At 49.2% G+C, this 25,090-nt stretch overlaps 1 protein-coding gene across 1 annotated transcript in view; it reads left to right on the top strand.

Moving 5' to 3' along the window:
* Positions 1-3,021: 3,021 nt before the first annotated feature.
* Positions 3,022-25,090, top strand: part of Hck (HCK proto-oncogene, Src family tyrosine kinase) — a 43,472-nt gene continuing 21,403 nt past the window's right edge. The window contains exons 1-5 of the mRNA XM_032904463.1: positions 3,022-3,258; positions 19,518-19,635; positions 23,261-23,303; positions 23,977-24,076; positions 24,779-24,877. Of these exons, the coding sequence (XP_032760354.1) occupies positions 19,519-19,635; positions 23,261-23,303; positions 23,977-24,076; positions 24,779-24,877 (359 nt within the window). The 5' untranslated portion in view covers positions 3,022-3,258; position 19,518. The remainder of the gene's footprint in view (positions 3,259-19,517; positions 19,636-23,260; positions 23,304-23,976; positions 24,077-24,778; positions 24,878-25,090) is intronic.

Raw genomic sequence — 25,090 nt, forward strand, 5'->3', positions numbered from 1 at the left:
CATGCTCAGTCAAGCCCTCTACCAACTGAACTGTAACTCCAGCCCCAAATATTCTGATTAAGGGAATGGCTCTACAGGCAAGTATTACTTGTCTAGATTTACCAAACTTAATATGTGTAATTATACCTTGAATTTTTTAAGGTACATTTATTTATCATGTGTGTGTGTATGTGTGTGTGTGTGTGTGTGTGTGTGTGTGTGTGTTCATGTGACACCACATGTATATAGTGCCCAGAAGACAACTTGTGGGAGTCTGTTCTCTCTCTTTAGCAGGATCCAACTCAGGTCATCAGGCTTGGTGGCAAGTGTCTTACTAGTCCTAATTAAACCTTCCGTTTATAAAACATCACCTCACAACAGGGTTGGTGAGAGGATTGCTGGGTAAAGGTGCGCTGTGCAAGCCTTGGGACCTCAGTTCAATCTCTGGAACCCACATAACGGAATAAGGAGAGAAAGGATTCTACAGTTGTCTTTTGACCTCCATATACATTCTGTGGCATAGACACGTGCACACGTGTATGAGCGCGCGCGCACACACACACACACACACACACACACACACACACACACACACACACACACACACTGTCTGGGCCAGAGAGATGGCTCAGTAAGTTAAAGCCATTGCCATGCAAACCTGACCACCTGAGTTTGATCCAGGAGAGAGCTGATTCCCACACACATGCCATGGCACATCCACACTCACATGCACACCACACACACACCAAGAACAAAATTCAAAAACTTATTTTTGAAACAGAGTCTCCCTGTCTAACCCTGGCTGGCCTGGAACTTGCTGTCCAGACCAGACTGACATGGTATTTGCAGAGATCCTCCTGCCTCTGCTTCTCTGATCTCTGCTGGGGTTAACCTTATATATACCACCACATCCGGCCTAATGAAAATATTTTTAATTATGCCACGATAAATGTCATAGGAACTTTGGGAACATGAACGTGGGTTTTAATGGCAATACGAGTCTAGCAAAAGCTTTTGGGAAATGGTTTGGAAAGGGGGATGGAATGTGTTGGTTCTTTGTGTCTTGGTTCTTTGTGATCCCCTGCCATCAAATGGCACCTTGTCAACGGAGATTTAGTGGATGCTGGTCATATGCTTCTAATTTCCGCTGGGCCTGTCCCAGGACCCACTTTCCTCTTCCTGGAGGCCCTGGAAGCATGACTGGAGCAGACCAGTGTGCTGGAGGCCTAATGCCCTCCAGGCATCCCTCAACTTAGCATCCCACAGAAGTGAGTGTTTAAATGTCTAGGCCCTCCTCTCAAGATGGCTAATGGGAGGGTGAAGGGGGGAGGAGAGGGAGTGACAATGTATGTGCAACCGGACAGTTGCAGATGCCGTAGCCGGCCAGCTCTGTGATGCGGGCTTCATTGGCTTCCTTCCCATCTCAGTCCCCTTCACTCAGACAACAAGCGTTGTTTATGTCTACACAGACTAATTTCACTTCTGTGTCCAAGTCAATTAAACCCGTTGAAAGCCCAGTCTATTTTTATAAACAGGGCATGTATATATTAAAATACATAGCAAACACATAAGTGTACGGTGACTGTCTATCTGAGTAGGGACTCCGTGAGGTGGGGAGTAGTTGGCCAGTCTATGTATGAGGTAGCTCTGGTTGTCAGAACTGGGGGAGGGGTGCTACTGGGCCTAGTGGATGGGACTCGGAATGTTGCTAACACAGGGTCGTACTCAGAAGAATTCATGCCCAAAACACACTACAGCTAAACGCGTGCCTACACGCATGCGTAAATGAATGGGCGACACTGGTGGTCTAGCCCGGCTAGAGGAGGACCCCTGTACGTTTCCGCAGGTGTGTATCGGCGGCGGCGTTCAGAGTGTTGGTTCATGTCGGATGTTCTCTACCCTCGTCCCAGGCTGAGAGGAATGCCATGCAAACAAGGCCTCAGTGGTCTGCGGGTCAGACTTCCTCTCCTTCAACTTGGGAGGTCCTCTGAGCAGTCCCATATTCTGCCCAGAGAATAAGACAGAGAGCTCCTGCAGGCGCCAAACTTTGCATGGAGTTTGAATAAGCGGCGGGTGAGCAGATGGAGGGAAAACCGCTGCGTGTGGGAGGGACCAGAGGGCCTTGGAGACCCACCAGAATCCTGGAGGGCGTGGTTAGACTTAAAGGGAGCTACATTCCTTCTGCGGCTGGTTTAGAATCTTTGAAGTGAAGGGTAGGATCCGTTGACCGCTCAAGTGCAGGATTTGGGATTTATGGGGTTAGGCTCCCGTAGGCGGGAGTGGACGTAGTACAAACTATGGGGATCGAGGCCCTGGATTCCATCCTCTGGAAAACACACACACACACACACACACACACACACACACACACACACACACACACACGCCCTCGAGATTATAAATCTAGAGAACAGGGGTTAGGACTGGGAGCTGAATAGAATAGAGGTTAAAAATTCTTCGCCAGGAGGAGGCGGGTAAAGATGCCTGCTGCGGAGCATGGCTCCCTGAACTAATTCCTGGGGACTGGCAAGATGGAAGGGGAGACCCTAGTCTGCAAATTGTCCTCTAACCTTTACACCGCACAGAGGCTCGTGGGTAGTTATACACATACACATACACGTAATCAATCAACCAATCAATCAATAAATGTAAAATATTACAATTCTTTAGAGGCCGCAAGGGAATGGAGTCTCTTGAGTAGGAGGTCAAAAATCCCTGGGGGCGTAGGGTTTAGACTCCTTTGTACCAGAACATTCCATCAGGTGGGGCTTAAATGCGTTAGTGGGGGGTGGGGGGACTGGGAATCTTTGGAGGACCAGTCAAACATTGGAGTCTAAGTCAGTCCTTCAGGGACTGGTTAGCGCCCTTGAGGACAGGGTTAGCATAAAGATGCTAAATTCTTTGGAGTGGGTTAAGAGCGGGAGACCAGAGAGCCAGAGTGAGAGTTAGACTCTTAGAGGGCGGAGTCAGGGCATTTTGGGGCGGGGTTTACATCACCCAGGGTGCGGCTAAGGCGCCCAGATGGCCAGTGAGCACCACCGGGTTGCCGCTCCCGGCTTGCACTTACGGTTGCGGCTCTCAGACGGGTGGGAGGGAACCAAAGTCGCCGGTAAAGGCGGCTCTGACCCGCTCCGAGCGCCAACGCAGCCTCCGTAGCCCGCAAGTCTTCGTCGCTTGCTCCGGGCTCTCGAGTCCGGGGCCACCAGGGGCCGCGGCGCTGGGGGGTCGTTCGAGCTGCGAGGATCCGGGCTGCCCGCGAGGCGAAGGGCGGGTGCCCAGGTGAGTGCGGGGAGGAGGCGAGGGCGGGAATGGGACCCCGATAACGTGCAGACCTCCGGGGCAAGGAGTTGGGATCCTGGGTGAGCTGTGGGGGTGGCGAGGAAAGAAGGATCGTCCTACGGGCAACCGATCGGTGGTGGGATGCGCCATTCACAGAAGGTGGAAAGTGCCCAGGTGGCCAGGTGAGGCGAATTGCTCCACCCAGGGCGACCCTGGGATAGCTCTAGATAGAGGAAGCTCAGGCAGGGGGATGACAGTGCTGAGCTGACGCTTCTCTGTCCGACCAGGTTCCCCTTCTGCGCACACACACACACACACACACACACACACACACACACACCAAGAAGAAGAAGCTGGAGGAGAGGGAAAAGCCCGGTCGGTTCCCATTGGTGGTGGGTGGGTGGCAGGTCACGCAGGGTAGGCAGCGGGCAGGGCTGAAGGAGCAGCTGGGCCAAGACAAGCCCATGCCTGCCACACCCAGGCCTGGCTGCAGCTGTATGTCTAAGTCCCCTCTTTTACATCTTCCCCTGCCCTCCTGGCTGACCCCCTAACAGGTGTACACCCAACTCCAGAACCCCTTACACAAGGGCCACAGTCTACCACTATCTCCTCTTTGTGACCCTGGGGCACGTCGCCGGTTACTCTCTGGATCCCAGCTTCCTCCTCTGTAAAATGGGCTGTTTTCTTCTGAAGCTGAGTTGTTCAGAGAGGGCGAGCAGGTCTGCTGGGCATTGGACAGGCAGCCTGGCTTTTCCGTGCCTGTTTTTATAATTGTAGGACGGGGATGGTAAACTACTCCAGATCAAAGGTGTTTAGGATTTTGGAGTGTGGCAGAATTCTGTATCTTAAGTGCACAGTGAGGCATCTTGGGGATGAAACCTAAGTTTTAAAAAGATATTTGTGTTTGATTCATATGCTTCTGGGTGGGTGTACAGGTTGGCTGTACTCTGGTGTACTCATGGTGCACACATGAAGGCCAGAGGACTCTGTGTTGTTCTTCAAGTAAAGTCCACCTTGCTTCTGGAGACAGGGTCTCTCATCGGCCTGGGGCTTTTGCTGAGTAGGTGAGGCTGGCTGGTTAGTGGGTTCCAAGGGTTCGCCCGTCTCCTTCCTAACACTGAGAGCTGAGCAAAACTCCCAGCTGGCTTCTTTTCATGAGTTCTGGGGTTGTAACTCAGTTCCCGGTTTTTGCAAGGTACTCACTTTACCAACTGGGCTATCTTCCCGGCCCTATGATTTTTACATTTCATTCTCATCCCTCGGAGATAACTAGGGACACATTTTTAATGACTCCTCCATTTTTAATTCAACCCGTAGCCACTTGGATCATCCTGTCGGTGCCCAAAATGTTTCAGGTTTTAGAGCATTTCAGATTTAGGCTTGGGAATTCACTTTGAAAGATGAAATAAGAACTGAAGGAAAGGGAGCCCAAGGGGTGGCTCTGCAGCTCAGAGCACTCGCTGTCCCTTCAGAGGACTCTAGCTAAGTTCTCACCCATCAATCACAGCAATGCCTCACACCTGCCTATAACTCAAGCTCCAGGGAATCCATTGCCCTCTTTTGGCTCTGTAGGCACCTGCACACATGTGGTCTGTCTCTGTCTCTGTCTCTGTCTCTGTCTCTGTCTCTGTCTCTGTCTCTCTCTCACACACACATTAAATCTGAGAGAGGGGGGTGGAGAAGAGAGAAAGATAGCTGAAGGAAATCTCTCAGAGCACTCTTAAGTGTACTTTCCCCTGTTCCCATTCAGCCTAAGAGATTCTCACACCAGCATCACCAGGAGAGCATGTCAAAATGCCCATTGCTAGGGCAACCCCGAGAGGGAGGCCAGGGGGTCAAGATACTGAGGACTGGCAATCTCCAGGCTGTTGATGCTGCCCAGAAATCAGACTTTGTGAATCACTGCCCAAGCCTAGGGCTAACCTAGAGAGGCCTCACAAAAGAGCAGTGGGTCTCTAGTGCCCTTCTCAACCATGCCCCTTCTCTGGAGGAGGAAGCCTGCTGTTTAAAGGAATATATGTCCCCGGAACCTACCACCCAGAATTAACTAATGTCGGTGTGTGCGCATGTTTGCTTCGGACTTTAAAAAGTGAAATGGCTAAGTGTGCTGGGTAAAAAAAAAGTCCCTGCTTTGGATCCCCTCAGTTCTTTTTCTCCCTCTACAGGAGACCCCACTGTCAAAAGCCGATCCTTCCTCTCTGTGCCTCAATAAACAATACACAAATGCGTCCTCTGAGCTGTAAAGATTACAGCAGAGCCCGGTGTAGTAGCACACCTGCAACTCCAGAACTTGGGCGTAGAGGCAGGGGGAGCAGAAATTTAAGGTCATCTTTGGCTATAGCAAGAGTTTGAGGCCAGCCTAGGCTATAAGACCCTGTCTGTAAAAAAGAATAGAACAATCTATATCTGTTCACTTTGGTCAACAAGGGTTGCTTCCCAAGATCCTGGCAGATGCCTGAACGGATAATACTAAGCTTCTTGTATATCTTTGCCTGTGTATGAAAACTGTTCTTTGGTAACTCTGAATTGATGGTGTCGCTAGCCCTGTGCCTAGGGTTATGATTTAAACAAAAAGCATTGCTTGCACACAAGCATAGTAACTACCGGGTGGGCAGTGCATACCCCGTAGATACGTTGGATAGCAGGGTGATTCCATCTTGGGGAAGACAGGGCTACACATTGAGATTTCAACACTCTACCCAGAATGGCATGTGGCTTAAATCTTAGGGTTGCTTATTTCTGGAATTTCCCATGTGACAGTTTCAGGCTGCGGTTCACTCTGGGTCTGAAACTGCAACCTCTGACCGGACTACATGGGAACTACTCTGCACCAGAACTGATCTATGAGGCTCGCCTGCAGTTTGTTTTCTTCCTACTTATCATCAGATTGGGACCCATCAGGGTCGAGCATTGAGGTCTAATTTATTCCTGCCAGCTGTTATATATTCATGCTGGCTGGTGACGTCACATTTTCCCCACTCACCCACTGATAGATATTCAGGTTGCCTCCAGTGTTACTCTGCTATTGCTGGGAGCATTGTGTGTGTGTGTGTGTGTGTGTGTGTGTGTGTGTGTGTGTTTGTGTGTGTGTTTGCGCGCGTGGTCTTGGGCACAGATGCCAGGGAAACACTAAGAAAAGAATGGCTCTCCACGTGGCAGTGTCACCTGTCCCTTTTATGAGAAGAGTATGGAGGCTTGGAAGGTCACTTATGGGAGAAAAGAGAAGAGTAAGCTCCGAGGACCTCCGTGCTCTCTCTATGCTATGGCCGGCTTACCAGGCCACATCCTCTCTGCTGTGACAAGCTTCAGTTGCCTTATTCACAATGCCTGCTGCTTAGAAGATTTGCAAAAACTGGCAGCATGAATTTTGTTACTGCGAATTTCTTCTACACAGCTTTCACTTAATGTAACATTTCCGGTGCCTATGATGTTGTGGGTACACTTTTTGTTCTACTTAAGTGCTTAGCTTAACTAAGCTGTTAACATGTTCCCATGTCATTAAGATCTCCTTGAATTTTGGAAGGGCTACGTAATACTCCATTTTGGGGTGCAGCATTTTTAACCTTTCAAGGCTAATACATGGTTTTTCAGCTTTTTTGGGTAATATGTGTAATAAGTGTTTGTCTGCAAATATGTGTGTGCTAGAAGAGGCTGGAAGAGGGCAGCAAATCCCCTAGAACCGGACTTACAGGTAGTTGTAAGCTGCCATGTGGGTTCTCGGAACTGAACTTGGATCCTCTGCAAGAGCTGCAAATGCTCTAAACCGCTGAGCCATCTCTCCAGCCTTAACTTTTTCAACGTTTTAGGTTGAGATATGAGCTACTTTCCCAGCAGCTGGCTCTTAGTTTGAGGTACAGTCTATCATGGTGGAGCAGGCATGACAGCGGGATCGGCTCTAGCTGTTGTGGTAGCAGCCGTCACCTCCTCCTCTTCGTAGAAGAGCCTAGACAAGCTGTGTAACTTCAGGAACACAGTAACACAATCTCCCTTGGCCTCCATTTTTCTAAGCACGTTTTGCTCCCCACCCTGTTGCTAGAGGTCTGGGAGTGGAATAGACTTCTGGAAGGGCAGGCAATGGTGGAGAACAAACCTTAGCTTGGATTTAAAATGTGTCCTTGCTCTTGACTTGTGACCGTGCCATACATCCTGCATAGCAGCATGGCTGTGTCCTCAGGTTGGTGTTCTCTTAGGACTTGCATGCCCAGTTCCTTCTGCAATGCACTATCTGAGCTCCCAACACCACCCTGAAGTACTTCCGTCCAGGAGAAATGGAGAGATTAACCACAGATAGAACATGGCAGATAAACCTGAGTTTGAGCGCCTGTGCTGTCTTAAACAAGCTGTGGCTCACCCTGCTAACCCCTTCTCTTGGACTCAGTCTAGTCAGCTGGAAAATGGGCCCAAGGAAACCTTACTCACAACACACACACACACACACACACCAATGCACACATGCACATGCATATACACTCTTGTGATTTCAATAAGTAAACAGGTCTTAACGTATATTTTCCCAAAAGCAGACCATAGACAACATTTCAACTGCAAATAGTTCACTTGGGAGTTGATTCCAGAACCCTTGATAGAGTCATAGGGAAGAGGGAGCAACAGTAGAGGGGTAACCTGACAGTTCCCACCGTGACCCCCAAACTCCATCACGTAGGCTGACAGGCTGCAGCACAAGGCCAGTTCAGAGGAAAGAATGGGATGTTGGCCTCCTGTCCGGTTGAAGCTGTTCCTGCAGGTGTAGTGCTCTGCTGGTGTGTGAGCTTGTGAGACTTTCAGAGGGAGCAGATACCTGTAGCCACGGCCAGCCAGATTGTTCCAAGATGGCTCAGTGCTGAGGGATGGGGACAGGGCATGCACAGCACCTGCTTGCACATACACATATGTAAGTGTCAGTATGGCCAAGGCCAGATGTTAGTGGAGGTTACCCCAGGTCAGAGAGGGGAGGAGGGCCTTGGAGGGAGTGAAAGGAGTCACCCAAAGGGACCCCAGAGTTGCTTGTGATGTTTCAGCTTTTAACCAGCGTGCTAGAGTTTCGTTCCGTGACAGCGGACAAGTTTCATTACATTTGTGTAGCTCTGTGTGGATCTATACATGTATGTGTGGGTGGAACCAGAGGACAGCTTGTGAGAACCGCTTCTCTCCTTCCAACACGTGGGTCCCAGGGATCAAACTCAGGGATGACCTCAGCCATCTCACCAGCCCTAACTTTTAAAACCAAGCATGTGCACTCCGTAAAATGAAAGTACGTTACATATATGTACGAAACTGTCACCGTGGGACCCATTGTGTTATGGTTTTCTAAATCTATACCTTTCTTGGGACCGGATGGCTTAGTGATTGGAAGCATTTGCTGAACTTCCAGAGGATGGGAGTTTAGCACCCAACGCAGGCATAACTCCAGGGGATCCATTCTCTCTGGTCTCTCTGGTCTGGTCTACATACCCACATGTAGACACATATGAATACATGGTGAAAGGTAATAAAAACTAATCCTACAATGATAAATACACACTCCAAAATATAAAGGAAACCAGGCCTAGAGATGTGGAAATGTTTCTTGCTTTCCCCCCCCCTTTATTCGTGTGTGTGTGTGTGTGTGTGTGTGTGTGTGTAAGGCAAGGAGCCAAGAGGTTGATGCTGGGAATATTCTTTGATTGCTCTCCATCTTATTCACTGAGGCAGGGTCTCTCAATCAATCCCAGAGTTTGTCAATATAGCTCGTCTCCCTGTTCCAGCCTCTGAGGCTGGAATGTCAGAGAGGCTGACTGCCCACCCAGCATTTCCAAGGCCTGGGGATCAAACTCCAATCCTCTTGCTTGCACAAGAAGTGCTTTTAACCACTGAGCCATCTCCCCAACACACACACACACACACACACACACACACACACACACACACACTTCTCTCTCCTCTCTCTTCTTTCTTTCTCTTTCTTAAAATGAGGATGGCCTTGAACTTTTGATCCTTCTGCCTCCACCCTCCAAGGTACTTACAGCAGCCTTTAGCTTATGGCTCTGGGATGGAACCCAGGGCTCTGTGCTGGCTGAACACTGTACCAACTGAGCTACATCCCCAGCCTACACTCTAATGCTTTGAGGCTTGCCTCTATAAGAGGCAGTTGAGGCATCTGACTTGGGAATAACACAGCAGATGAGAGTAAAAAGTTGCCTGTCACCAAGCCAGCCACCACACCCTGTGTAAAGGGGACAATCAGCTCTAGCCAAGGAGCCCCTGGTTTTGTTGAGGAAAAAGCAAACTGGACCATTCTCCCTACCCAGACACCTTTGCAACAGCTGCTGAGAACCCTGGGTACTAAGAAGGCCTGCGTCACTGATGCCACAGGAAGTTGCTAGGTTCACTGCATCTCTTTTTTCCACATTCTTCTCTTTATTCCCTTAAGCTGGAGTTTCTCACAGAAATTGGAGCTAGACGGATGGCCAGCATGTCCCAGAGATCCTCTTGTCTCCCAAAACACGGGTTACAGATACGTGCTGTCACACCTGGATGCTAGGGACCAGGAGCCCAGCATAGCAAGATTTTCTGCCCACTGAGCCTTCTTCTTAGCCCCCTGGACTACATTTTAAAGAACCCTTGTATGTTTAAGAGAAAGAATCAGGATTCTACCCCAGGTGATTCCAGGTCTCATCCTGTACTTCTCAAACTGGCCTCAAGGCAGATGAAATGAGAAAAAAAGTCCCAGGAAGTTCACAGTTGCTGTAGATCTCTGGAGCTGACCAAAATGACCCAAGGGTTAAGTCCTAAGATTTTGATTGGCAGTTGAACTAGCCACTGGGGCTCAGGCATCTCATACCAACTTTATAACTGAGCCACACTGGGAGCAGTAGCCAGGTGGTGGGGTCCCTTGCTTTTGGGTGACCCAGGGCCCACTGTGGAACCTCTCTGGAACTTTTGCTCCACCTGAACATGAAGGGCTGGACCTCTAAGACTCTTTCTGTGTGTACAGAGATCATAACTTGGCCAGAGGAAGCTAAGTCTCCAAAAGGAAGCACATGAGGAGTCCACCAGAGACAAGTTGTATAGAGCAAACATGGTTCTCTCAGAAGGCATCCAGGGTGCCTGCAGGAACTCTGTACCTCAAAAACTGCTTCAAAAAGGAACTTCTGATTAGAAAGATGCACCAGCCCCATGGCTGAGCTGTTCCAAGAACAGAAAGTTCCTCTAAACAGACAGTTGTAAGCCACAGGTCCCCACAGTGGCTGCTACCTCCAGGAGCTTCCTTTTTGGGCTTCTCACCCTCTCAGACCTTGGCCAGAAGCCTCTGTTGCTGACCTCAGAGGGAGCAACAAGAAGGAGAACTCATTCTCCCTATCACTGCTCCTTCCCACAGGAATTTCTTCTTTGGGGCTCTATTTTCCAATCTGAAGAATGGGTTCCTAATTCTGGGTTACACCTATGTATGGTAAGAGAACACAATGTGCTCACACCTCAAACCTAGATGGAGGGACCCTCAGGTGCCAGGCACTTAGATCGTCATGGTTTCAGTGCCACCAGCTTGACCACATCCGTATTCCCCATCCTTACCTTCTGCGGACCTACCTTGTAGCTTAACTTCTCTTGGACCAAGGCCTGCTATCAGAGTAGTTTTTGCTAATCAGTCACTTACCCATTTCCCCTTGAGTGTGAACCGCAATTCCCTCCTAAGAATCTCCTGTGTTCTGAGCAGAGCTCTATGTGTGGTATTAAGGGGCAAAAATCTAATTCAAATTGGCCCAGGCCACAGAGGAAGTTATTGGCAACTCCACAAGACTAAACTTCAGGCCCTGCTGCATCTGAGTTTGGGAATCTGGATGTCTCTATTTCTTGGTTCTTTGTGGCGACTGAAATCATCTTTCCCAGACCAAGGCTCCTTGGTCAGAACAGATCACAGCTAGCTTGGCTTCTTTGGCTACAGCTCTGATTGGTCACAGACCTACTCCTGCAGGAGACTGAGCTAAGGCTACCTCAGTCCACGAGCTGATCCTGAGGGAGGGATCCACAGAGGAAAACTGGGGAGCTGCTGCGAACAGTGGCAAAGTCGCACCGGAAGGAACTTCGGCTGTCTCCCTCAGGGTAGGTCTCATTCACTTCTGGAGAAATGGAGGCTTGTCCAAGGTCACACGGTGAGCTTTTGGCAAAGGTGGGGCTGGAGTAGAAATGCTCTCAGAACCCTGCCTAACCCAAGGATGCTCAAGCAGGCCCAGCCTCCTCCTTGGCTTAGAGTCTGAGAGGATCTCCAGCCAGCATGACAGCCCTGGGATGTAGCCAGCCAGGCTCACTGGCTTTTTTCATTTCTGTGCAGTAACGTACAGAACTGAGGAGACTTGGGTGATAGCATGGAGGGGACTGCAGATTGTCCCAGACGTGGTCAACAGCTTTGAGTCAATGTGGAACTGGAGGCTACTTCTGCTCCCAGTGCCTGATTCGCATCTATGTTTGACAATCAATGTTCATGAGAAAGTTTTGAGAAGTTGCCACCGCCTTTGTCTTGGGAGACCTCAGGTCAAGCCTGAGAAGCAAGTGCTTCCTAATTACACATAGGAAAATGAAACTCAGAGAGGGAGGGCCACTTGTCCCATCTCACAGCCAGCGGTGGCAGAACCTCAGGACCCAATCTCCCAGTTTACCTCCACTACACTGGGGGTCTCAAATTCCAGTGTTTCCTCAAACTGTCTCACAAAATAGAAAGAGAAGAGAACGAATCTCAAAGTACAAAGCTAGCTCTACCCACATGCAAAACGAGACACACACAACCATGTCCCTGACAAGCATAGTTGCAAAACAAACAAACAAACACCTCAATAAAACACTTGCAAACAAAATTCAGGAATGCACTTAAACCATACATTCAACATTCACAAATCAGTAAAGGAAACATAACACATAGATAGAATTGGGGACAGAAATTACATGATCGTCTCAATTGATTCAGAAAGTGCCTTCAATAGAGTTTAACATCTCTGATAAAAAGATAAAAGTCCTGAGGAAAGTAGGAATATAAGGAATAGTCTCCTGCATAATAGAGGCTTTATACCACAGGTTGACAGCCAACGTGATATTAAGTGGGGAAAAACCGAAAGCATTTCCTCCCAAATCAGGAATAAGGGCACCTACTCTGCTCACTCTTACTCACTGTAGTGCTTGAAGTCTTATCCAGAGCAATAAGACAAGAAAAAGGAATACAAATAGAAAGGGAAGAAGTCAGATCACCCCCATTTGAATATTGCATGATCTGGACTCTTGGGTTTGCTCATTTGTTTGATTATTGTGATTTTTTGGGTGTGTTTTGTGCATTTTCTGAAACAGGATATCTCTGTAACTCCCGGCTGGCCTTGAACTCTCTATATAGCTCAGGCTAGCCTCAAACTCATGGCACTCCTCCTACCTCAATTTCTCAAGCGCCAGGTTGTAAGCTGTTGGTTTATGATCCTACTCCTAAAAGCCTCAATAGATTCCACCAGAAAACCCATAGCCCTGATAAATGCTTCCAACAAAGTAGGAGGGTAAAAGGTCAACATTAAAAATCAGTGGATTTTCTATATCCAAATAATAAACGTGTTGAAAACTAAATCAGGAAAAGAATCCTATTCACAACAGCTTTTTAAAATACCCAGGAATAAATCTAAGCAAGGAGGTAAAAGACATACATACTGAAAATTCAAGACATCAAAGAAAGGAGTTAAAGAAGATACTAGACGTGGGAGAGCGCATCCACGTTCATGGATTAGCAGACTCAATATCGCTACAATAGCTATGTTACCAAAAGCAATATATAGACAGTGTCGATACAATCCCCATCAAAACCCCAGTGACATTCTTCACAGAATTAGGAAAAAAATCTTTTCTTTCCCCTTCCCATCAAGGACCTCTTTTAGTTTCCTGGATTTTACAAGTATTTCAGGCTAAACACAAAAATCTAAAGATTCAGGTCTAGGACCCACATATGAGTGAGAGAATTTGACATCTGTTTTTCAGGGTCTGGGTGACAGTAATAACCGTGAGTGCAATAGTAGTATAAAGGTAGAGAAGCAAACAAGAACTTTAAGATTGGAGTTACGGCTGGAGAGATGGCTCAATGGTTAAGAGCACTGACTGCTCTTCCAGAGGTCCTGAGTTCAAATCCCAGCAACCACATGGTGGCTCACAACCATCTGTGATGAGATCTGATGCCTTCTGGTGTGTCTGAAGACAGCTGCAGGGTACTTATATATAATAAGATTGGAGTTACAGCCTGCTCTGCAGAAGGGAACCAACTCCGTCTAGTTTTTGTTTGTTTGTTTTGTTTTTTTAAGAACCTGCAGTTGGGGGAGCTCATGGGCCCCAAGTGTGAACACACTACTATTATTTTGCTCATAAACATAGCACCAAACCACCCATAGATGAGTGCCACTCTCAGGTCTTATCAGAGAAATTTCTTTGTGCATGGCCTGATGGTCAATGCAGACACTCACAGTTGATAAACTGAGCATGCACGTGTCAAAGAAGGGAACTCGGTCCGTGTATTTCACTCTATAGAAAAATCAACTCGAAATGGACTTTCATGCAAGACCTGAATCTGCCAGGAAAGGCATAGACGAGGCACCTCAAAATAGAGGCACAGGCAAGGACTTCCTGTGAAGGACTCCAAGAGTTATGAATGGGCTTGTGTGAAATTAAAAGGTTCTGCAGTCTATGGAATGGAAAAAGGGACTCTCTAGCTATGAGTCAGAGATGTGATTAGTAATGACAATATTAAAGACAGCAAAAGCTAAATGGCAAGAAGCCAAGTCATCTAATCAATACGTGGGATGCAAACTGAATATGCCACAGTTCTCAAAGAAAGAAATATATGGCCAGCAGCATTTAAAAAAAAGGGGGGGAGGGGTTGGGGATTTAGCTCAGTGGTAGGTAGAGCGCTTGCCTAGGAAGCTCGAGGCCCTGGGTTCGGTCCCCAGCTCTGAAAAAAAAGAAACAAAAAAAAATAAAAATAAAAATAAAAATAAAAAAGTTCAACATCTTCAGCCAACAGGGAAATGTAAAACTACATTGCGCCTTTATCTCACCCAGTCAAGAATGGCTATCCTCACTGAACTGAGAACGGGACCCCCGTTGAAGGAATCAGAGAAAGGGCTGAAAGAACTTGAAGGGGCTTGAGACCCCATATGAACAACAATGCCAAGCAACCAGAGCTTCCAGGGACTAAGCCACTACCCAAAGACTATACTTGGGCTGACCTTGGCTCCAACCTCACAGGTAGCAATGAATAGCCTAGTAAGAGCACCAGTGGAAAGGGAAGCCCTTGGCCCTGCCAAGACTGAACACCTAGTGAACGTGATTGTTGAGGGGAGGGCGGTAATGGGGGGAGGATGGGAAGGGGAAGCCCATATAGAAGGGGAGAGGGAGGGGTTAGGGGGATGTTGGCCCGGAAACCGGGAAAGGAAGTAACAATCGAAATGTAAATAAGAAATACCCAAGTTAATAAAGATGAAAAAAAAGTACATGCTGAAATTAATAACAATGGAATAAAAAAGAATGGCTATCATCAAGAAGACAAATGAGGCTGAGGCAGGGGGATTGCCATGAGTTTTGGGCTAGCCTGGGCCACAGGGTGAGTCCCTGTCTTAACAGACAAAAAGCAAAAGGACAACAACAAAGGCCAGTGAGGCCGTGAGGAAAGTTGATGCTGATGGGAGTGGCTAGGGCAGCCACCATGGAAATCGAAACGAAGGTTCCTCAAAAGCTCTAAAGCTAGACCTACCATGTGACCCAGCTGTACCACTTCTGGTTATAAACCCAAGGGTCCTACGCCAGCGCAGCTCCACATCCTTGTTTGTTGTCCCACTAGACGCAATGCCCAGGAAGTGTCAGATCTAGAGATCTGTCAGCAGCTGAATGGATAAAGTGAAATGGGGTATTATTCATCTGTAAAGAAGAATGAACTTAAGCAGTTTTTACACAAGAGGATGACACTAAAGCCCATTAGAATGGGTAGAGTAAGCCGGGCTTGGGAAGACAAACACCATTTTTCTATCCAAAGCAGAACCTAGGTATAAATTTGGATATGCACGTACGGTGTGTGTGTGGGAGAAATGGGGAGGCCTACAGGGAGGAGGGGGGCAGGAGGAGGGAAGAGAAAGGATATATGTGATGAGGAGACTGGTTGTAGTAAGTGCCTGTGACACAGTCTGTCCCTTAACTGTTTGAAGTGTGCAGTTCAGTGGCATTTAAATACATTTGTAATGTGCCGCCATTGTCATCGTCCACCTTAATAACCCCATCATCTAAAACCAAAGCTGCCTTCATTCAATAAAACTCCCCCTCATCCTGCTCCAGGCCGTCACCCATGTAACTGTCTCTGACAATGGCCCCTCTGTGTGTGGCTTTGGGATGCGATTCTGTGTGTTCAAGTTTCACTTCTCGACTTGATCCAAGGAGCAAAAGCCATATGTAAAGACCAAGGTGGTCTGAGCAGGTGACCTCACTGGGAGACGGCTCAGCAGTAAAGGGCTCGCCCGCAAGCCTCACAGCCTGTTTGCATCCACGGAACTACAGAAAGCTGGACACAGCTGCCCAGGTGTTTAATCCCAGTGCACCCCGTGGAAGAGTGGGAGGTGGAGACAGAAGGCGTCACCAGACGCTCTCAGGCCAGCCAGCCTGGCACAGGCAGCGGGTGAACCAAAGACAGTGGACACAAAGGAATCAGAGCTTACTCTGGAGCGGAGTGACCAAAGTCAGGGATGCAGATTTAGGTCACCTCAAATTCCATGTTCCAACACGGAAGTAGTCTCGTGAAGTTTTTATAGTAACAAGACAAGGAGAATTACGAATCACGATGCTTTTCAAATCCATCAGTGGTCATGTGAGTTAAGTGGTTATAGCAAAGTGGGAGAATCTCTGCTATAGGCTTCAGATGCTGTCTGACTGCTTTGAATGGTGAAAAATGGGGATTGGTTAAGTCAACACCTTCCACAAGGCTCATATCTGTTAGCCACTGGATGTTATACATGGCCAAGGAACGCTATCTAGGAGAGTCAAGATGACCAAGATCGGGTGTAATTAGGTTCTGGACCTGCAACATTGTAGCCTTTCTACATCAGTGGCGATGTAATCAGCCAATCAGATTTTGCAGACACAGCTCCTTTCCAAGAATTCTTCTGCACAAGGACCTGCTTCAAAACACAGTGGAAGGGGAAGACTTCAGCCAAGGTTGTCCTCTGAAACCCCTACATTCATGCATGGCACACGGGTACCTCCTTCCAGTGATAGGAATTCCCCATTTCAAACATTCCTGCTGTGTGTAGTGACTGTAGCTCTGAGTCAAGGGATCTGCAGACTACCCTTGCCTCTGTTCCTGTGCTCTCTGTGAGGGGCTGCGGCTCGAACCCAAGGCCCCTCGCTGCCAAGCAAGTGCTATGCCACTGAGTCACACCTCCCACCACGCACCCCCCCATAGCACATCTGCTCATAAATGGAAATATTAGGACTGAGGTTTCTGTAGGGCTCACTGGGCCCACACTTTCACTTCTCTCTGCTTCCTTAGACAACCCTCAGCCTGTGAGACAAAGCCCCCCATACAAGCCGAGGACATAGCTCTGTGGTAGGGTTCTTGCTCCATTCGTGCTGTCCTGGGCTCCACCCACAGCACCAGGAAAGGAAATGAGAGAGAGAGAGAGAGAGAGAAAAGAGGAGCCCATCATCCTTCTTGAGAGGGGTCTGGAGTTGGGTCTTCATGAATATGTAAATCATTTATGTAAATGATGCTTAATATGCACTGCATGATCAGGACCTAGGGATTCTTTGCTACAATGCTCACAGCTACATCTGGCACTGCCCGTGCAGGGAGATGGAGCTGCCCTGCCTCACTCAGCAAGTTCCTCCAGCTGATCAAAGCATACCAAATGTTCTGTGATCTGGTGCAGTGTAAACACACTCGCGCACGCACACACACACGCACGCACACACGCACGCGCGCGCGCACACACACACACACACACACACACACACGATGCTGCTTAATTTCCTAGAACTTTTATCACAAATCAGAGATGCTGATCTCAGATTTAAACGATAAAGCAGTTGATCCACTGCGATAAAATTTCAAATTATGGAGGCCGCATTCCAGGACACCGAGTGCGTTCTTTCCCAGGATAGACAAATACTGGCCAATACAAGAAACCATGTTGGTCTTTGCTTTTGTTTGATTTGAAATGGGGTCTCATGTAGTCCAGGCTGGCTCGAACAGCATAAGTATAACTGAGCTTTCCCGTAGAAGTCCTGTCCAGGCCCAGCCCTTCATAGCTTCCGAGGGCTGAGATGCAGTGTGTTCAGGTGGTATGGCCATAACGGAATCGCGCTCTCAACAACCCAGAACTGTGCAGTCCAGGGGAAGCCGGCGCTTCCTTTTAGAGCGGCTGGCAGCCCACTTGCTCTGTGAATACATGGGCCCATGTAGAGAAAAGAAACACTTTAGCCCCTTTCTCAAGGAAGATTTTCTGTATGTTGTGCTGAGGTTCCAGCCCAGCCTGGGTCCCAGTTGCAGGATCTCACACAGGCTAAGTTGCCCCTCTATCATGGCGCTATTCCCTCAACTCCCTACAGTTAAGTTTTGACTCCAGTTACTAGGTCAGCCCCTGAGAGTGATGACACATAGCTGCAACCCTGCCACCAGGAGGCTGAGGCATGAAAAATGTGAGTTTGAAACTAGCCTGGGCTACGTAGCAAGACTGTCTCAAAACAAACAGGTGAACGTGTTTCCTCTTAAGGTAATACAGAAGCAAAGTCTGAGAGACATACTCCCAAAAGATGGGGTTCCAGCCCCTCAGGCCCCAGAACTGCTGTCACCCATGGCTGGACAATCACAGCAGTCTCCCCACAGGGCCCATGGCCTGCTTCATATCCTCCCTACTTCGCCCAGCAACCAATGGTTCAGCTTAAAGTGCAGATTGATGCACTGGAGACATAGCTCAACGGCCAGCCTGGGAAACAAAATTCAAGTAAAGTAAAAAAAAAAGCACAAATCGAACCCCAAAGTTTGCACAGTTTGCGCCCTCGTCCCAGGCCTCTGAGAGGTGGTGGCCTCATCACAGACTTTTCCTGCTTGGAGAGCTCCACCTCTCTAAGGACATCTCAACCTCGGAGCCTTTGTTCTTGCTGGTCTCGCTGCCTGGCATGTTCTACCTTCAGAGAACCGATTGTGTTACTCAGAAACCTGGGCTGATTTCACCCAAGAAAGGCCTTTCCCATCTGTCCATCTCCAGGGCCCCGCCCAGCTATTTCCTACAGCATCCACACTTGTCGCTAAATTTGTCCTGTCAGTTTCCCATTCACTAGTTTGTTACCTGTGTCTCCTACTCATCTCCAGTTAAGCTCCGTAGGACATGAACTGGTCTGTCTTATCCATGGTTTAGAAAAATAGCATAAATGTTGGTCAAGGAATGGGGCTCAGTTGGAAGATTGCTTATCCAGAGTCCTGGGTTCCATCCCCAGTACCACATGAACTGTAAGTGATGCCACATGCTTGTAATTCCAGCACTTGGGAGATAGAGACAGGAGGGTCAGAAGTTCGAGGTTATCCTCTGCTATGTAGAGGAGTCAGAGGCCAGCCTGGGAGATAGGAGACCCTCTTTAAAAAAGTGCAACTTGGATGAACAAATGACTGAATGGATGGGTGAGTGAATGAATGAATGACCAGATAAATCTACTAGAAAGAGGAGGAAAGGAAAGAGGGGTGGGAAAGAGGAAGGATGGAGGGATGGAGGGATGGAGTTATAAGCCAATCGTAATGCGAGAAGATAATGCCCAGGTACTATTCTGGATTATTGGAGCCATGTTACTCATCTGCATTGTTGGTACACACGGTGACTCATCTCGTATCAGGCTCCTCTGGGTGCTGGGGTGCCCTCCGGAGGCTGTGCTGAGTGTTCCCTATTGCCTCAGGCTTGATGTGCTCTGCAGTAGAGAGCTCATTAGGCGGGAATGATAAACGAGGTGCAGTGGGGTGCAGGGGCCAGGAATCAGCTCAGTTTCCTGACCCAAGGCCAGCGGTATCCACCACCCACTCTGCTCCACAAATGGGCCGTGACATTGTCCTCACCGTTTTCCTTAATAGGTTCCCTATTCTGCTGGTCCTTGGAGCCCAGGACTAGAACCATGTGGACTCTGGCCAAGCACCATGGTAGATGAGCCAGGGCCTGCAGGCAGGGTAGGAATGTGAAGACACCTGTGGGGATCTCCCCAGCCTCAGCTCCTCCTGTCTTCCCTTCTGTCGTCTCCAGGATGGGATGTGTGAAGTCCAGGTTCCTCCGAGAAGGAAGCAAGGCCTCAAAAATAGAGCCAAATACCAACCAGAAGGGCCCTGTGTATGTGCCGGATCCCACGTCCCCCAAGAAGCTGGTGAGTGGGACATCCCAGGGGGCTGTCCAGCACCTGCCACAGGCATTTAAACCCTTTCTTCCCCTAAGCGAAATTTGGCTGAGATGACACCCACAAGCCACCTCCAGGATGCTTCCCTAGGCATGGAAACTGCTTCTTACATGGTGACCAGGGCCTGGCCCGGGGCTCTGACTCTCAATCAAGTGAGTGTGTTCCTTGAGCCTGGACCCTGCAGCACGGGCAGCAGGATGCAAGCAGACCCATGATGACAGCAGTAGCATGGCTGTGCATCTGCCCTGCCACAGCAATAGAGCACGGAGAGCAGCAGCAATAGTAGGGGCTGAGGGATGGCTCCATGGGTAAAGGACTGCTGCTCAAGTGTGAGGACCAGAGTTTGAATCCCCAGCATAGCCTATAGTCCCAGCACTCAGAGGCAGAGACATAGCATCACCAGAGTAAGCTGGCCAGAAAGAATGTTCACCTGAGACATCCTGCCTCAATATATAAGGCAGAGAGAGTGATGAAGACAGACATCAACTTCAGGGGCTCCATACATGTATGTACCCATGTAGACACATATCTGTGCACAGATGTACATTCATTCACACACATGTGAACACACATAAACCTACAGCATATGCATGCAAAACAAAACAAAACAAAAGTCAATGGAGGCTATTTTAGTTACTTTTCTATTACTGTGGTAAAATACCAGGACCAAAGTGACTTGTAGAAGAAAGAGTTTATTTAGGCTCATGGTTTTAGAAGGTTAGAGTCCATGACGGTGGAGCAGAGGCAGCCAGTGTCAGGCATGGTAACCATAGCAGCAGCTGAGCTCTAACATCTTGAGCCATAGAGAAGGAACCAGAAATGGTATGAGTCTTTTAACTCTAAAAACCCACCCCCACTCCGTGACATGCTTCCTCCAGCAAGCCACGCCTCCTAATCCTCCCAAACTGTGCCATCGGTTGGGGACCAAGTGTTCAAACGTCTGAGCCTATGTGGGCCGCCGTGGTGGCAGTAGGAGCAACAATGAGAACGGTCGGTAAAAGAAGGTGTAATGTCTGAAGTGAAGAGGCAGCTCAGACTGCACTCTGCTTCCCACACAAGCGTAGGAGCAAGGAAGGCAGGAAAGAAGGAAGGCAGGGAGGGAGAGAGGGAGAGAGGGAGAGAGGGGGAGGGAGGGAGGGAAGAAGGGAGGAAGGAAGAGAGAGGGAAGGGAGGGGGGGAGAGTGGGAGGGGGGCAGATGTGGTGGTACATACTTATAATCCCAGGGGTGGAGAGGCGGAGGCAACCCTGGGGCATGCTGGTCAGACAGCCTAACCTAACCAGAGGATGTTCTGCCAGTGACATCTTGTCTCAAAACACAAAACAAGTGAATGGCTCTGGAGGAAGAATGGCCTAACAAGGACCACCTGCTTGGCAGGAGCGTAAAAGTGAGAGTTGCTAGGCAGAGGTGACCGCTCGCTCACACCCTCACACCGGGTGCTGTGGTTGAGATGGTGGCAGCCACAGCAGGTGGCTGGTCCCACACAGCCACTGAGAGCACGATAGCAGGGAGTGGCAGGCGCGATGGCCAAGGCTGTGCTCACAGCTGCATAGCAGGTGTAAGTGTTAGTAGCTTCTCCAGGGTTCAGAGTCTCAGCGGTTCTGGGGTGAGGAGAGCGGGCGAGCAGCTGGAGAGCCATCAAGCCTTTCAACTCCAAACCTGGCGCTGGGGCTGCCCTGCAGCCCCTGATCCTTTCCTTCATTTGTGAGTGGCAGGGGGCGGGGAGCCCACCATTCTGTGTTTCCCAAAGTGGGGTGCACCCCTTTAATCACTGCTCCCTTAAGAAGTTCTTCCTGGGGGCTGGAGAGATGATGCTCGGAGCTTTAGAGCACTGACTGCTCTTCCAGAGGACTCACTCTGATCTGTAACTCTAAGATCCAACACGCTCACACAGACAGACATATGCACAGGCAAAACATATAAAATAGTAAGTAAGTAAGTTAGTTCGTTCATTCGTTCACTCGCTTGCTTGCTCATTCATTTGTTCGTTCTTCCTAGGTCAGAGGTGGGTCAGGGGTAAAGGTGCTTGCATGGCAAGCTTCACAGTCTGAGTTAAAGCCCCAGAAGCCACATAAAGGTGGAAGAAGAGAAACGGCTCCATGGCTCCCTTCTGACAGGCATACGCGCACGATGACAGCAGCACCCACACTTATACATCATGCACTCACAGAACACACATAATACGTTTTAAAGTTCTTCCTCGTGTTAAAAGGAGGCCAGTTACACATAGTCCTCCTTTCTTTATCCCAAGCCTGCCCCAAACACATCCAGTCCCTTCACCTAGTGAGAGCCCACAGACTGAAGACAAAATCATACCCAGGTCCAGCCCTTCTGAGCCCTCTTTTTTCAGGACAGGAGACCTAGACTTCTGTCCTACAAGTCTGTAGTCTCTAAGTGTGAGGCTGGGAAAGGCAAGAGAATACAGTGGTCACCTCTCTCCTTGCACATGGCCTCTGTTAGCACAGCCTGTGACTATACAAACTTCTCACGCTGCTGGTATCCGGATCTGGGTACGGACTGTGGCCCCAAGCCCTTCCTGGGTCTTCTCCTAAGGTGTACGGGCTGATTCTGAGGACAACTTCAGGGCCATCCTTCCTGAGGGCAGATGAAGGGGTGCAGTTGTCAGCTCAGGTTATTCCCTCCTGTGTGGTGCTGGCCCAGAGGTAGCAATAAGTTAAGAAAGCATTTCTCAGAGAAGGTGTTCCCAGGCCAAATCTGTCTGAGAAACCCAGGATGACACAGACATCATACAGGACATCTTGGAACCGTTGAGAATCTTTCAAAACAAAACAAGCATCCCTCAGTGCTTCCTCAAAGAAATATCTAACAGCATATGTGACACAAGGCCCCCTCTTATTGAAGATAAGAAGTCATAAGTACGGAGGCCTGCAAGTACCAGATCCCCTAAAAGCAACAATTGTTATCAGCTTGCTGTGAACACGCAGAAAAAACCCTTTTCTGTGGATTTACCACCACACTCCCAAATATGCGTTCACAGGAAATATGCTTACCTGCTTTATAGAAACATGAGTTGTCTGTGCGTGTGCTTGCCTTGGAAGACAGGCTCTCCGTGTCTAGCCCAGGCTGCTTGGCACTCACAGCCATCCTGATTGGTTCCCAGTGCTGTCATTAACGTGTGCACACCGCCATGCCCAGCTTCAACAATGAGATGTTCAGCAGAAGTAGCTGTTTTCACCCAGAATTCTGTGTGATGTCGTCTAAGTGATGCTTTGAGCCCTGTGAGTCTGAGGATAATGTGGTCAGACATTCAGATGCTTCCACTGGCATGATGGAGTCTGTCTGTGAGAAACCTGGTAGCCCTAAAGTAGCTCCAGACATCTCTAAACAACACAGATCTGGACCGGTTCCCTCGCCGGGTGGGAGGATCAACCCAGCCTCGCCCAGTATTCCAAGGCAAGGGTCCAGATCACAAGTTAAGATTTCTCCAGCCGTGCGAAGACTCTGTTCTTTACTCTGCCATGTGACCCTGCCTGTCTGTAATTCTTTCCTACCAGGATCCAGGTAGGTTGAAAAGAGCGACCTTTTCCACATAGCCTCCTCACGCTTTTCGGTCCTTTTCCCGTTTCTTCCTGCAGGGACCGAACAGCATCAACAGCCTGCCCCCGGGGGTCGTGGAGGGTGAGTATCTGGAAGCAGGGGTCTCGCCATCAGGAATATCTATCAGCTTAGGTTCTGAGTTGCAGTAGTGGGAAAAAGTCAAAAGCATCTGTATTTGGTGTTTGTCACTCCGTGATGAAACACTATGACCGAAAGCAAGTTGGGGGAGGAAAGGCTTTATCTCAGCTTATAGTTCGAGGGTCACACAGACCATCACTGAGGAAAATCAGGGTGTCAGAACAGGAACTCGACAGGAAGCTAGAGGCAGGAACTGAAGCAGAGAAAAGGTGCTTACTGGTTTGCTCAACCTGCTTTCTTATACAACCCCAAAGCAGGGGAGTAGGCCAGCCATCCTATCAATCCCTCTGCAATAATCATCAATCTAAAAAGAGAATAATCTGCAGACTTGCCCACCGGCCAGTCTGATTGGCACACTCTGTCTTTGAAGTTCTCCCTTCCCAGGTGACTCCTTTTTGTTTATGACAAAAACTAACCGGCAACCTTGAATAGCCTTTGAATTACCTGGGTGCCTTGCCCAGGCTCTTGTCTTCCTAGAATGTTGTCCAGTGGCGTGAACAAAGCCCTGAAAGCGTTAGCTAGCAGAGGGCCCAGCACAGCAGGCTGCTCTGTTGCAAAGGAGTGGTGTACTGGGGGATAGCATGGGGACCCATCCTGGCATCTCCGTTCCTGGCAGGCTCTGAGGACACCATTGTGGTCGCACTGTACGACTATGAGGCCATTCACCGTGAAGACCTCAGCTTCCAGAAGGGAGACCAGATGGTGGTTCTGGAGGAGTGAGTGCCCCCCCTTGAGACACACCCACCTGCAGGGCTTAGCTACAAGTCCATTTTGCATCCTTGAAGAGCCCGACACCCTGATTCTGGGAGTAACTGATGAGAATCTGACTGCACACCATAGAGGACCTACCTCTTAGTAACAAAACCAGAGATGGAACCTATGTCCTCCCAAGCAAGATCTCCACAAAGCCTCCCTGAGGGATGGAGGCCTAAGTGTCCGGGCTCCAGGCTGACCTGTGGGCCTGGCCCCTCCAGAAATCCCAGGGTCTCTGAGCTCCCCACCTGTGACAGTCACAGCCTTCACCATCAGGCTCTTTCAAGATTGTACTGAGACCTGGGAATGACACCTGGTCGTGCCTAGACAAATCCTTGAGCCTTCTAGCTGAACCAATGGGAGTGCTTCCAGAACACAGGTCCCGGACTGGGTCAAGGTAGTCCAGCCAAAGACACACATCCAGGAGAAAGAATGGATCTAAAGACCCAAGCTATGGCCTGTGACTTGGGGTGCAGGCTTCACTCCAGACTCCTGTGGAGACTGTCACACCCCTACCCTAGTCCTCAGCACATGCTAGGTACTCTGCCCCTCACACTTCCAGCTCCCGGAGTGCGGGAGGGGGAGCTTCTAGGCCCAAGTAGGGCCACAGCAGACTGAAGAAAGTTCCTGTGCCCGCTGATCCTTCTCTCCCTCCTTCACCGTAGGTCTGGGGAGTGGTGGAAGGCCCGTTCCCTGGCTACCAAGAAAGAAGGCTATATCCCAAGCAATTATGTGGCTCGAGTTAACTCTTTGGAGACTGAGGAGTAAGTGTTCCAGCTCTGTCTTGCAGAGGGTGGCCGGGGCAAAACTGATCTGCTGCTACCTGATCACCTCTGCACACTCTCTCCCGCCTGCACCCTCTTCCTGGGGCTCTTGGCTTGGCTGGCTCATTCCCATGCTTCAGGTCTCACAGACTGTCCTAACACCCTGTCCAAAGCGGTCCCTTCTGTGACTCTCTCAGAGAGGCGTTTTTACTT

This window comes from Rattus rattus, chromosome 5, assembly GCF_011064425.1.
Source record: "Rattus rattus isolate New Zealand chromosome 5, Rrattus_CSIRO_v1, whole genome shotgun sequence".
Taxonomy (NCBI): domain Eukaryota; kingdom Metazoa; phylum Chordata; class Mammalia; order Rodentia; family Muridae; genus Rattus; species Rattus rattus.